The sequence below is a fragment of the Echinops telfairi genome, unplaced genomic scaffold, assembly GCF_000313985.2.
Source record: "Echinops telfairi isolate 266 unplaced genomic scaffold, ASM31398v2 ScPeMD7_70;HRSCAF=299, whole genome shotgun sequence".
Lineage (NCBI taxonomy): Eukaryota > Metazoa > Chordata > Mammalia > Afrosoricida > Tenrecidae > Echinops > Echinops telfairi.
In genome coordinates this window covers 65,117,524-65,128,365 of record NW_022103968.1, presented here as the reverse complement: position 1 = coordinate 65,128,365, position 10,842 = coordinate 65,117,524, and the positions used below count along the sequence as shown (strand labels likewise).

Here is a 10,842-nt window from a genome sequence, read left to right as displayed (position 1 = left end):
ATGGTGATAAGATTTGTATGAGCCCCCAATAAAATGATTTATTAACTTTAAAATGATTAATTAATAAAATAAAAATTGTAAACTTGCATTGGTAAGGAAAAGGCTAGGAAAGTTTCACCAAGACATTATTTTTGTCCATCATTGTAATTCACTTGAGGGATTTCAAGGGTACAAAAGGCTGTCCCAGGAGAATTTTGTTGGAAATCCTTAGCCAATCCACTCTACAGCCCTGACCTTGCCCCTTCAGACTCCTTTGTGTTCCCCAAACGCAAAGCATATTTCAGAGGAGTAACCATGTGTGTCCCTTGAGGAGGCCCAGACTGTCATTTGGGTATGAGATCTAAATCACAGAGCTAAGAGCTCTTTGGAGATGGGCTAATGAGATGGAAACACGGACTTCAGAAGTGTACAGATCTGGATGAAGGATGTGTCAATATCATTAGCTTTATATTTTGGTATTTTTGTTTAATTGAGCCTCCTATGATTTTGTAGCAATACTTTGTTACTTACCCTCATATAGATGAATGTGTGTGTGTGTGTGTGTGTGTGTAAAGTCCTTGGGTGGTGTAAACCGTTGTGCTTGGCTGCAATCTAAAGGTCGGTGGGCAGGGTCACCAGCAGCCTCACAGAAGAAAGGCCTGGTGACCTGCTCCTGTAAAGGTCACAGCCAAGAAAACCCTGTGGAGCCCTTCTGCCCTCTCACACCGGGCGTCACTGGGAGCGGCAAGTCACCTGACAGCCATGTTTGGTTTGGTTACGTATTCTGAAGGGCCACGCCACACTCAAAAAGTTCACTTGAGTGTGAACTGTTAGATAACTAAAAGTTATCTCAAACTTAGATAACTAAAATCAACATTTAATTTTCGAATGTTTGGTTGAATGAAATGAAGAAAAAATAAAAATAAGAATCAATCAAAGTCATAGCTCCCCACCCCCACCCCCACCCCAAGGCATTTTCAGAAATCTAAGAACAGATTTCAGAAGTTACAAACTGGGTTTATCTGCTGCTCAGAATTGATGTTGTTCAGATCTCAGAGGCTACAGTTACCAATCAATGAGTTTAAGAATACTTTCCCCTTGACCCAGTTTGGCCTTAGGCTGCAAACAGCTCCGGCAGGTACTCACGGCCACAGTAGACATGGAAGCAGACACTGGGCTTAGTCAGACGGTACACATAGTAGCCTCCGGGACACGCCTTGACCTCCACCGTGGTGTTCCACAGGCAGCAGTTGCCACTGAAGCTCGCACAGGCCTGCCGTTGCACAATGCCATCGTCTTCTAGCGGGTGGCTGCCATTGAGCCAGACAGGCGCGTGGGTTCCACAGTGGTTTTCTGGGATGCAGAAGGTGGGCATGGCGTCTCCTGCCATGCTCGTAAAGCGGTACCACTCCCCATCCACGTGGCTGTCACATAGAGGGGGACCTTGGGACTCATCCAATTGATGGTCAGTGTTCCTCCACGGCTCGTTCAGACTGATGTACGCGGAGCACGGATCTAGGGCTGAAAAGGACACTCAGGAGCCCGAGTGGAGCCTCTGCTCGGCGCCCACAGCGCCCTCCACCTCCTTGCTTGTGCAGTTTTGAGTTCCAAGAAAGAAATCTCAAATCTCCAAAATAGCCGCTTACCATTCTTTAAATTTAGGTCACTTAAACATTTTCGTAAACATCATTTACAAAAAAACATTTAGAAGCTGTTTAAGGTTTAGGGTTAGCATTGGACTACATTGTTAATTCGCTTGATCTTGGGGTAGAAGGGTTGCTCAAAACAAGGAGTTGGGGGAGGAGGAGTATAGCCTCACAGAACTCTGTTTTAGAGTACTGGGTTCTTAACTGCAGGCTGTATTTTAGGAAAATAACGGATACACTTGGTGTCCAGAGGAAGTTGATCAGACTAGAAAGGGGGGGCCTAAAAAGAATTTACTGGGTGGGGAAGAGAGGGAGAATAAAAGAGGAGCTAATACCAAGGGCTCAAGTAGCAAGAACATGTTTTGGAAATGATAATGGCAACATATGTACAAGTGTTAATTATTTTTATACAATTGAATTATGGGTTGTTTTAAAATCTGTAAGAGCCCTCCAATAAAATGATTACTAATAATAAAGTATTTACTGAGAAGAAGCTGAGAAACTTGGTTTGGAGTAGAGAAGACTAATTTATACACCTGTCAGTCTTACAAAAATCATCTGGAACAGAAGAAAAATGAGATCTTTTGTTACAAGAAGGTCCTAGCGCATAGCTGGCTAACCCCTGTAGGCTGGTGCCTCCAATCCACTGGCTGCTGCGTGGAGAAATGCGGTCTCCTCTGGGCTGTGGGCGCACTAGCAGTTGGGATGGGCTTCACCATGATGGGTTTGAGTTCGGAGGTTATTCTGGGTGACAAGGATAATCACAAATTGTTATGGAATTCATATTTCAACCCAGCGGTTTATCAACCGGAGAGTCTGCCTCACAGAGTGGAAATCTTTTCACCTTTGGAAGTACTCAAGTGTCTTGACATCCACTTGCAAAGAAGACAGACATTTTGCATTAGCAGGGAGTTTGCGTTGATAATGGAAAGGAAGTTCTTGGGTACAGGTCAGTTGCTTGGTCAGAAATACACAATATGGTGACAAAGATATCCCTCAAGGGAATTTGGTGGCTAGCCCACCAGCTTATTGAAACCATCAGGGAAGCTTGCATATTCATAACTAACCACAGCATCATTCTTCTGGTGATAATGCAGTGATAACATTGCTCAAGCGCTAGGTTTAGTGAAATTACATGGACAAAAAATGTCATCGGACACATTTTAAGGATGAAAGACGCAAACACCTTCAGGTTTCTCACTGTTTTGTCAACTACAGGCAAATCCTGAATTGATGTCGGTAAATTTTGCTCGTAAACTATCTATCTCTGAAGCCAAGACATTCTCGAAGGAGCCGCGGGCTCCAGAGCACTGTCTTCTGAGTCCCTGGATGTTGACTTACAAACCTGCAGGCCACAGTTGGGAGCTGGAATTGGCTTGATGGCAGTGGGTGGGGGTTGGGAGTCCGGATAGCACTCTGCTGATAGCACTGGTTCTAACCAAAAGACTGGCTCCTCAGACCCTCTAGCCATCCTCAGGAGGAAGGTGCACCCGCCTGTGCCATAAAGGTTTACAGCCTGGGAAACTTCATGGGCAATTCCACTTTGTTCTATAGGGTCTCCATGAGTGGGATCAAGTACCTGACAGTGGATTCGATTTTGTTTTATACATATTGTATTCTCAATCTGCCCAAATCTACTCTCCAAATAGGTGGGCGGGGGAACCCCACCTTAGGGTTGGGGCATTACAAAGCAGCATAGGGGTCCAAAGAAGTGCTAAGCCCAAGCACCCAACACTAAACCAGACACCCGCCCCCAACCCTCCCGGTGCGCTCCCCGCACCCCCGGAAGCCACGCCCCCAGGGATTTGGCCGGCGCCCCTTGCCCTCCCTCCTCCGCGTTTTTGCTCTCTCTCTCCCCTCTGATCTTCCTCTTCCCGTTTCCTCCCCCGGCCGCCCCCGCGCCTAAAGGCGTCCACTTCAGGCCCGAAAATTCTTGCTTCTGGCAAAGAACCGAAAGTTCTAGGAAGGCAGGAACAAATGACGGTCGGGGTGGGGTGGGGGGGTGGTCCAGGATCTGCTAGGGAAGAGTGCCGGGGAAGCGAGGGCAGGAGTCCAGGGAGCCGAGGGCGCCCGGAGGTTGGCGGTCTCCCAAGGTCAAGCGCCCCCCGGCGCGGCGCGCGTTGGAAGCACCAGGTCCCGCAGCGGAACCGCGCCGCGGGCGGCCTTGGCCCAGGGCCGCGGATGAGCCATCCAGGGACCACGTAATGGGTTTGGTTGGGGCTTAATCAGGGTTAGCGCAGGCCAATTAAAAGCCACGATTTAGTTGGGACTTCCTTTAGAGAAGTTTTAGAACATAAACCAGAGTTCAGAGTCTCCTCATACCCAGCTCCCAGGTTCCTTTTAGGATTAACACGATCTGTTAGGAGTTATTTGCTATTAGTGAATCGGTCTTAGTAGTATATAATTATGAATTAAAGCCCATAGCTTATTCAAATGACCTTGGGTTGTAACCTAATGGCTTTCTCCGATACAGTATTTCACATGGCATTCCGATTTCGTCTCCAGGAGCCCAGCGGTATAGTCGGGTGAGCCCGGTGACTTCCCCAAGGACCAGGTAGTTCAAACCCGGAAAAAGGAGGCTCTCGGTTCCCGTGAAGATTTACGGCCTTGAATACCCTATAGAGGATCAATTTCAGCGGGAATTGTTTTGATGGCATGGGATCGGTTTGGGGGTTAAGGCTCAAGCGTTTTTTTTTTTTTAACATTTTATCCATCTATACATCCAGTGTGTCAAGCTCATTTGTACATTTGTTGCCATCATCCTTCTCAAAACATCTGCTTTCTGCTTGACGCTCAAGCTTATTTTCAAATGTGTTTTCTTAAGGTGCCAGGGCAAGAGCCCAGGTTACCCTGAAGAAACACATCAGGGCCAATTAGCTACTACCAGTGTTTAGAAGGAATATTCTCTTCCTCTTACCCCCACACCCAATTAAGGTCAGTTTTATTCGGAGGAAAAGACAGAGAGGTGAGAAGTTTGTTAGGAACTGAAATGGAAACTTTTCTTCTCCTCATTGGCTAGCTTTCCATCAAAACCGAGGACTGAAATTTAAGATTCACTCAATCTGTGAGAAAAGGTCTCATTTTCTGATGTCAAAATTAAGAAGTTTGGTTTATCCAGATTTGTCCTTTTTGTGGGAACAAAACCCGTCAACTGTAAGAACCCTTTTTCGCTGCTCTAGCTGGCCTGCGCTGTGTGGCGTTCAAGGGCCTGGCACGCGCTCCAAGAAACGGGCCTGTTGGCTATGACAGATCCATGGGGATTTTAGATTCCCCCACTAGAGGCTAAATAGAACTTGGAACAGAGATTCTCTGAAAACGTAGTTTCCCAGGTTATCAGCGAATTCTTGTTAGTCTACAACCAGTGTTTAAGGCTCGGCAACCTGGCATAAAAGCAAGTTCCTGCAACAGCCCGGGCACTTGGCGGAAGACTCACCCCTTAGCAACGCTGGTGTAATCAGGCCGGAAAGGCAGGTGAGCAGCAGGAACGGTGGCATCCCCCTGGGTCTTCCAGCAGCAGCAGACTGGAGCATCCTGCTAGGAACACTCGTCCTTTGTCCCTTTCTTTTTCCTTTTGTCCCCTTCTTTTTCAAGCACTTTTTTTTTTTTTTAATGCCTCTAGGCTCTTAGGAAGAAAGACTGTATCATTACCCGTCGGGGCTTTGTCCGAGGAAGACGATGTCTCTTGCTCCGGCCCTGACACCAGATGGACGCACTGCTTTATACTGTCGACGGGGGTATTTTATTGATACCCTTCTTGAGAAAAAAAAATCACCACCCTCATCCTCCTATTGTTTTCTCTCATGAATTCCCTGCAGTGATACATCCAGTATCTTATCCAGAAGGGAATTCTAAATGAGGGACATCCTCTCATGTCACAAGCTTGTTTTGTGACTTCTGGGAGCTTGCTTCGTGATGCGGCGCCTCAGTGAGACCCTGCCCAATGCCGGGAGCAGCCATTTGGAACCACCTGATCAGATGGCCCAGCAGTTTCTAAGAGCACACACACCGAGTAGGAAAGGCCGGTGTAGTCTCTTGAAGCACACATCAGTGTACTTTATAGTGGTCTGTTGGTCTCAAAACTGCCGACAGAAACAAGACTTAATCCGTGTTCGCACCAGTTCCCGCAGGAACCGCCTGGGCTGTCATAGTGTCTTGCCCAAACTTCAGTGGTTTCATGCCACTATTTCACGGGTCCTCACACTAGATAGAGGCTGTTGTTGTGTGTCATCTAATAGCGACCTTAAAGGTCAGGGTAGAATCACCCCCATAGGATTTCGAGGTGCCTTTGGAAATCACCGGACAATTCTCTGTCTTATAGGATCACTATGAGGCCGAATAGACAACAGGCAACAAGAGGTTAATCTTTACCGGAAGCAGACTGCTACATCTTTCTCCAGCTGAGTGACTGGTGGGTTTGAACCACCATCCTTTTCTTAGTAGTTGAGCTCCTAACTGTTGTGTGACCTGGGTTCCTTAGCAAACCCATTGCTGCCAAGTCATTGTAGCTCATAGTGCCCCGTCAGAGTAGGACTGCCTTGTGGAAGATTAACAGCAGTGGTTTACAATTTGTAACTACTTATTAAATTAACCACATACTGAAAAGTAAATGGCAAAGTTTACCAACCTTCACTTTCAGACAACAGAGGGAAAATGTGATTTCCCCGACATTCTAAGATGTTGTGGGTTCCTGAGATGTAGCAAGTGCTCACATTGAAGAGAGGCACCCCGGTGCTGAAGGTCAGCAGTTTGAAGACACCAGCCGCTCCCGGGGAGAAAGAGTTGCCCATCTGCTTCCACAAAGATTTACAGCTGTGGAAACCCCCAGAGGCAGCTCTTCTATATCCTCTATGGTTGGAATTGACTCCTCCGCAAAGGGCTATACAGATGTCCCTGGATGGTGCAAACGGGTACCGCCCCCTCGTGCTAACTGAAATGTTGGAGATTTGAGCCCACCCACCCAGAGGTGCCTCCGAAGGCCTGGTGACCTATCTACTTTTGAAAAATCTGCATTGAAGACTTGATGGAGCACGTGTCTACTCTGACACACATGGGTTGGCATGACTTGAAACCCACTTGATGGCGACTAGTTAACACTGAAAATCATGCGGATGGGAGGGATAAAGGGAATGGCAGGGAAAGATAAAAGGGTTGGAAAAGACCCCTCCACCACCAGCTTTGGCTTCTAGTTCTGCACTTTCGCCCATCTTAATTTTCCCAGTCAAATTTCTAGCGATTGGAAAAGGAATTCTGTCTTAGGGAAGTACTTCTTAAATGTGCTGTAGTACATTCAAATGATCGTGGTGTCCCCTCTCCCTGTAAGGGTTTCAGTTCAATTAAGCAAATATTTGTGCTTCTGGGAGGCAGGTGCCATGCTGGTCACTGGTTTTCGACAGTGAAGCACAAAGATTTGGTCACCTCAAGCACAGTCCAGCGAAGGGCTCCCATCCTTCTCCAATGGTACTTAGCACTTCTATCACTAATAACATCGTTGGCAATTCACTACTGATCCCACTGGATGACATTGGGACTGGTGGGCTGCCTAGTTTCAGGGTTGTGCTGTTAGGGGCCAGTGTTTTGAACAGAACCCCCCACGATTTCCTGTTTCTGAGAAGCCATCTGAGCGCGGAGGACGTGTGTGTGAGAGATAACCCCAAGTTTGCTGCCAGGACTGAGTGCCGGGAGTCAAGGACTTCTCCCAGATAGCCCTTTGGCTCTGTAAACAAGCACCCCCTGTTGTTGTTTTTTCCCCCCTCTCCCCTTATCACTATTGATTTCTTTTTAGTTGACCTGCTCTTTTGTTTTAGTGTTTTAGGATGAAATATTTCAAGTAGATGCAAAAGTAGAGAAACTGACAATGAATATTTTGCCACACCAAACTGCCATTTGGGGCAATTTCATTTCATTTCTCCACCAGTACACACTTCCAGCAAATGGTTTTACACATGCAGGGTGCCATGAGTGCAACTGCACAAACTATAATCCTTGGTGGCATTTAATACCCAGTCCATATTATGACAGTCCCAAAAGTTTTTAAAATGTCAGGATTCAAATTAGATTCCGACATTGAATTTGGTTATTTTTCTTTTCCTTTTTGAGAAGTCCAGGCTGACTACCCCTTTGTGATGTCTTTTAACAGCTTCCCTCCTCCCTGTCGCCCATATTTCATGTAAACTCTTGTTCACATTTTCTAAGCTTCAAAAGTATGTGGTATTAGAATTTAAAGGCAACACTAGTCAGAGTGGAGGAATTTAATAGGTTGAAAGCAAAATTGGGGACTAGAACAATGAGGAGGTGGATAAACCAGCCTGCTGTTCAGGAGAGAGAGAGAAACACGTGAGGGCTACCAGCATAGAAGTGGCTACTTACAAGAGGGTACCCCTGCCCAAGAAAGGGATTATTTTTTCAAAGCTGTTTATTAAAAAAATTTTTTTTACGAACAACCTTATCACCTTCGAAGTACTCTCCATTACTCTTAATACATTTGTCAAATCTGCAACTCCATTCTTGGAAACATTTTTCAAATTCATCTATTTGGATGGCTGACAGCACCTCTCTCAATTTTTTTCTTCACCTCTTCTACATCATCAAATCGCTGTCCTTTCATGTTCTTCTTCATTCGTGGAAACAAGAAGTTGCATGGAGTGAGGTCAGGTGAGTCAGGTACATGGAGCAAGAGAGGCGTGCTGTTTTTTTGGCCATCAACTGGTACACAGAGATGGCTGCGTGAGCAGGGGCATTGTTATGGTGACAAAACCAATCCCAAGTCTGCTACATATCAGGCCTTTTTTGGTCACACTATTACACAATCCTTTCAACCCTCTAAATAGAAAGCCTGATTAACGGTCTGACCTGGTGGAAAGAACTCACTGAGTCAACATTTTCAACCGTTTGGGAAGTTGACAGACATCCAGAATGAGGTTTGTCATCAATCAACACTTCGCTTTTTTGAAATGAGAAAACCACTCATACACTTGAGTTTTTCCCATAGTGCTGTCCTTGTAAGCTGTGTTCAACATCACAACAGTTTCTGCAGCATTTTTCCCGAGCGAGCAGGAAACAAAATTTCACAGCCGCACGCTGTTCTCTTAAATGGGCCATCACAGAAAATGAGGTTCGAATGAAACTGCTGTTACGAAAAATTCACTGTGACCAGAGAACTTCCCAGGTGATGCCACTGGGGGCACTAACTCAGATTGAGTTGCTTGATGCACACCTAGCAGGAAAATTGTGTGCTACAAAAGTGCCACCTACCCAGTGGAGCTTTTTACTATTTTTTTTGGCGGGGGGTGATAGGGAGTCCTGAGGTCACCCAGGGGACGTGGGGCTGCTGTGAGTTGGAGTCACCAGACTTTTTTGGTTTGAAATTTGATGTGCATACCATTACACTGTCACATGCTAGGTACACTTGAGGCATGAGACACCATCTCTGATTACATTTTCCCTTCTCTGTGCCATCTTCACCCTACTCCCCAAGCCCCAGGGCCTTGTGTGATTGATCCCAGAATTCACAGGTGACACTCTGTGTTTTACTTTCCTTCTAGAACAGCTTGCTGCCCCCACCTCCAACTTCTGGTTCAGTAGGGACCAGCATTTGCCACAGACCCCAGAAGTTACTATGCTGCTGGACCCAGGATGGTACTTCGAGAACCCTTTTACTTCTGCTGGTCTTAACAGGCTGTGATTCCAAATACATGTCATTCAGGAAGATGCAGAACCGGTACCAGTGAACAGCTCAGTGGCTGTTAGGTAGGCCTGAGGGAGCGGGGAGGGAGAAGTAAGTGAAACACAGGGCATTTTAGGGTAGCGGGACTGTTCTGTATGCTACCTAATGGTGGACACGCATCATAAACATTCGCCAAAGCCAAAGCCTATCGGGGAGTACAACAGTCTGTTAGAAACCATAGACTTTAGTTAGTAATAAAAACCAAGCTTGTTACTCTTGAGTCTGACTCACATTGACCTTGTAGGGCAGTAGAAATGCCCGCTAAGGTTTCCAAGGTTCTAACCTTTACGGAAGCAGACTGCCACATCTTTCTCCTGTGGAATAGCTTGTGGGTTCCAACCACTGTCAGCAGCCAAGTACTTCACCACTATGCCACCAGGGCTCCTCTAGTTAATAATGCATTGCTATTTATCAATTGTAACACACTTAGTCCAGGAATGCCAGATGTTAATAGGAGAAATGATAGGCAGGGGAGAGGGGATTATAAAAACCCCAAACTTTCTGTACAGTTAAACCTGAGAGTGTTCTAAAGAGTAACGTCTATTCAAATACAAACAGACTAGCGCCTGCTTACCAGAAAAGAGTCTGACTCCTCTGCAGAACTGAGGACTCCCACTCAGTGATGGATTTCGTATTAGCTCTAGTAGAAACTCACCGTGCGTCACAGCTCTGTCTTTACCTTTCCTAAGAAACAAACCAAACACAATCTGCAAGGCTTAGCTGAATGCTGAGGGCCATGAGCGCACACTTCCGATCACATTGTCAGTCTTACCTTCACTTACACCTGATGAGTGAGTGTCTCAGGGCCACCTGGGGCTAGACCGCTGAAAGTGGTCAGAGGTAGGACCTCAGTGTGCAGACTCTGATGTCCTCTTACACTGCACTTAATGTAACCAGACTTTATAAGCTTTCTGATAAGCCCTTACCGATCTGGACCAAACAAAACCAAATTCATTGTCACTAAGTCTATGTCGACCGACAGGACCCTACAGTGACCCTACAGGACAAGATGGATCTGCCTCTGGCTCTGTAACTCTTTACGGGGCAAGGGAGTCTTTCCCCTTAGGAAAGGGGCTAGTGATTCAGCCCAACTCATAACCACTGTTTCCATGTTTGGAGATGATATACATTTTGTACACACTCTCAATCTCGGTCCATTCTTAGACAACTCCCTGGAGCCCGAGAAACCCCACTGGGAAACAGGTGCTCTGCTGCGAAGGGGGATGTTCCCACAGACGGGGGAGAGGAGGCTGTTAGTGTTGAGCTGCCCTGAACCCACTGATGGCTGAGTAAGTCACTGAGCTCTTTGGGGCTCTGGGAAACTATCGACCATCTTCGGTTCAGGAAGAATTAGTACAATGCCTGTTATGAAAAACGAAGCTTGATTTGAGAGTGGTATCTTTATAAAAGTAAATTCTGAAGTAAAAAGCTTCCTACCTTGAGCGACAGAAAAATACCTGTTTGTTTGTAGCTTTAACGAATGAAGTGCTTCTG

At 46.3% G+C, this 10,842-nt stretch overlaps 1 protein-coding gene across 1 annotated transcript in view; it reads right to left on the bottom strand.

Moving 5' to 3' along the window:
• OIT3 (oncoprotein induced transcript 3) overlaps positions 1-5,218 on the bottom strand; it is a 25,038-nt gene extending 19,820 nt beyond the window's left edge. Inside the window, exons 1-2 of the mRNA XM_045291552.1 lie at positions 5,059-5,218; positions 1,126-1,500 (exon numbers count right to left, since the gene is read on the bottom strand). Coding sequence (XP_045147487.1) covers positions 1,126-1,500; positions 5,059-5,155 — 472 coding nt within the window. The 5' untranslated portion in view covers positions 5,156-5,218. The remainder of the gene's footprint in view (positions 1-1,125; positions 1,501-5,058) is intronic.
• Positions 5,219-10,842: the final 5,624 nt, after the last annotated feature.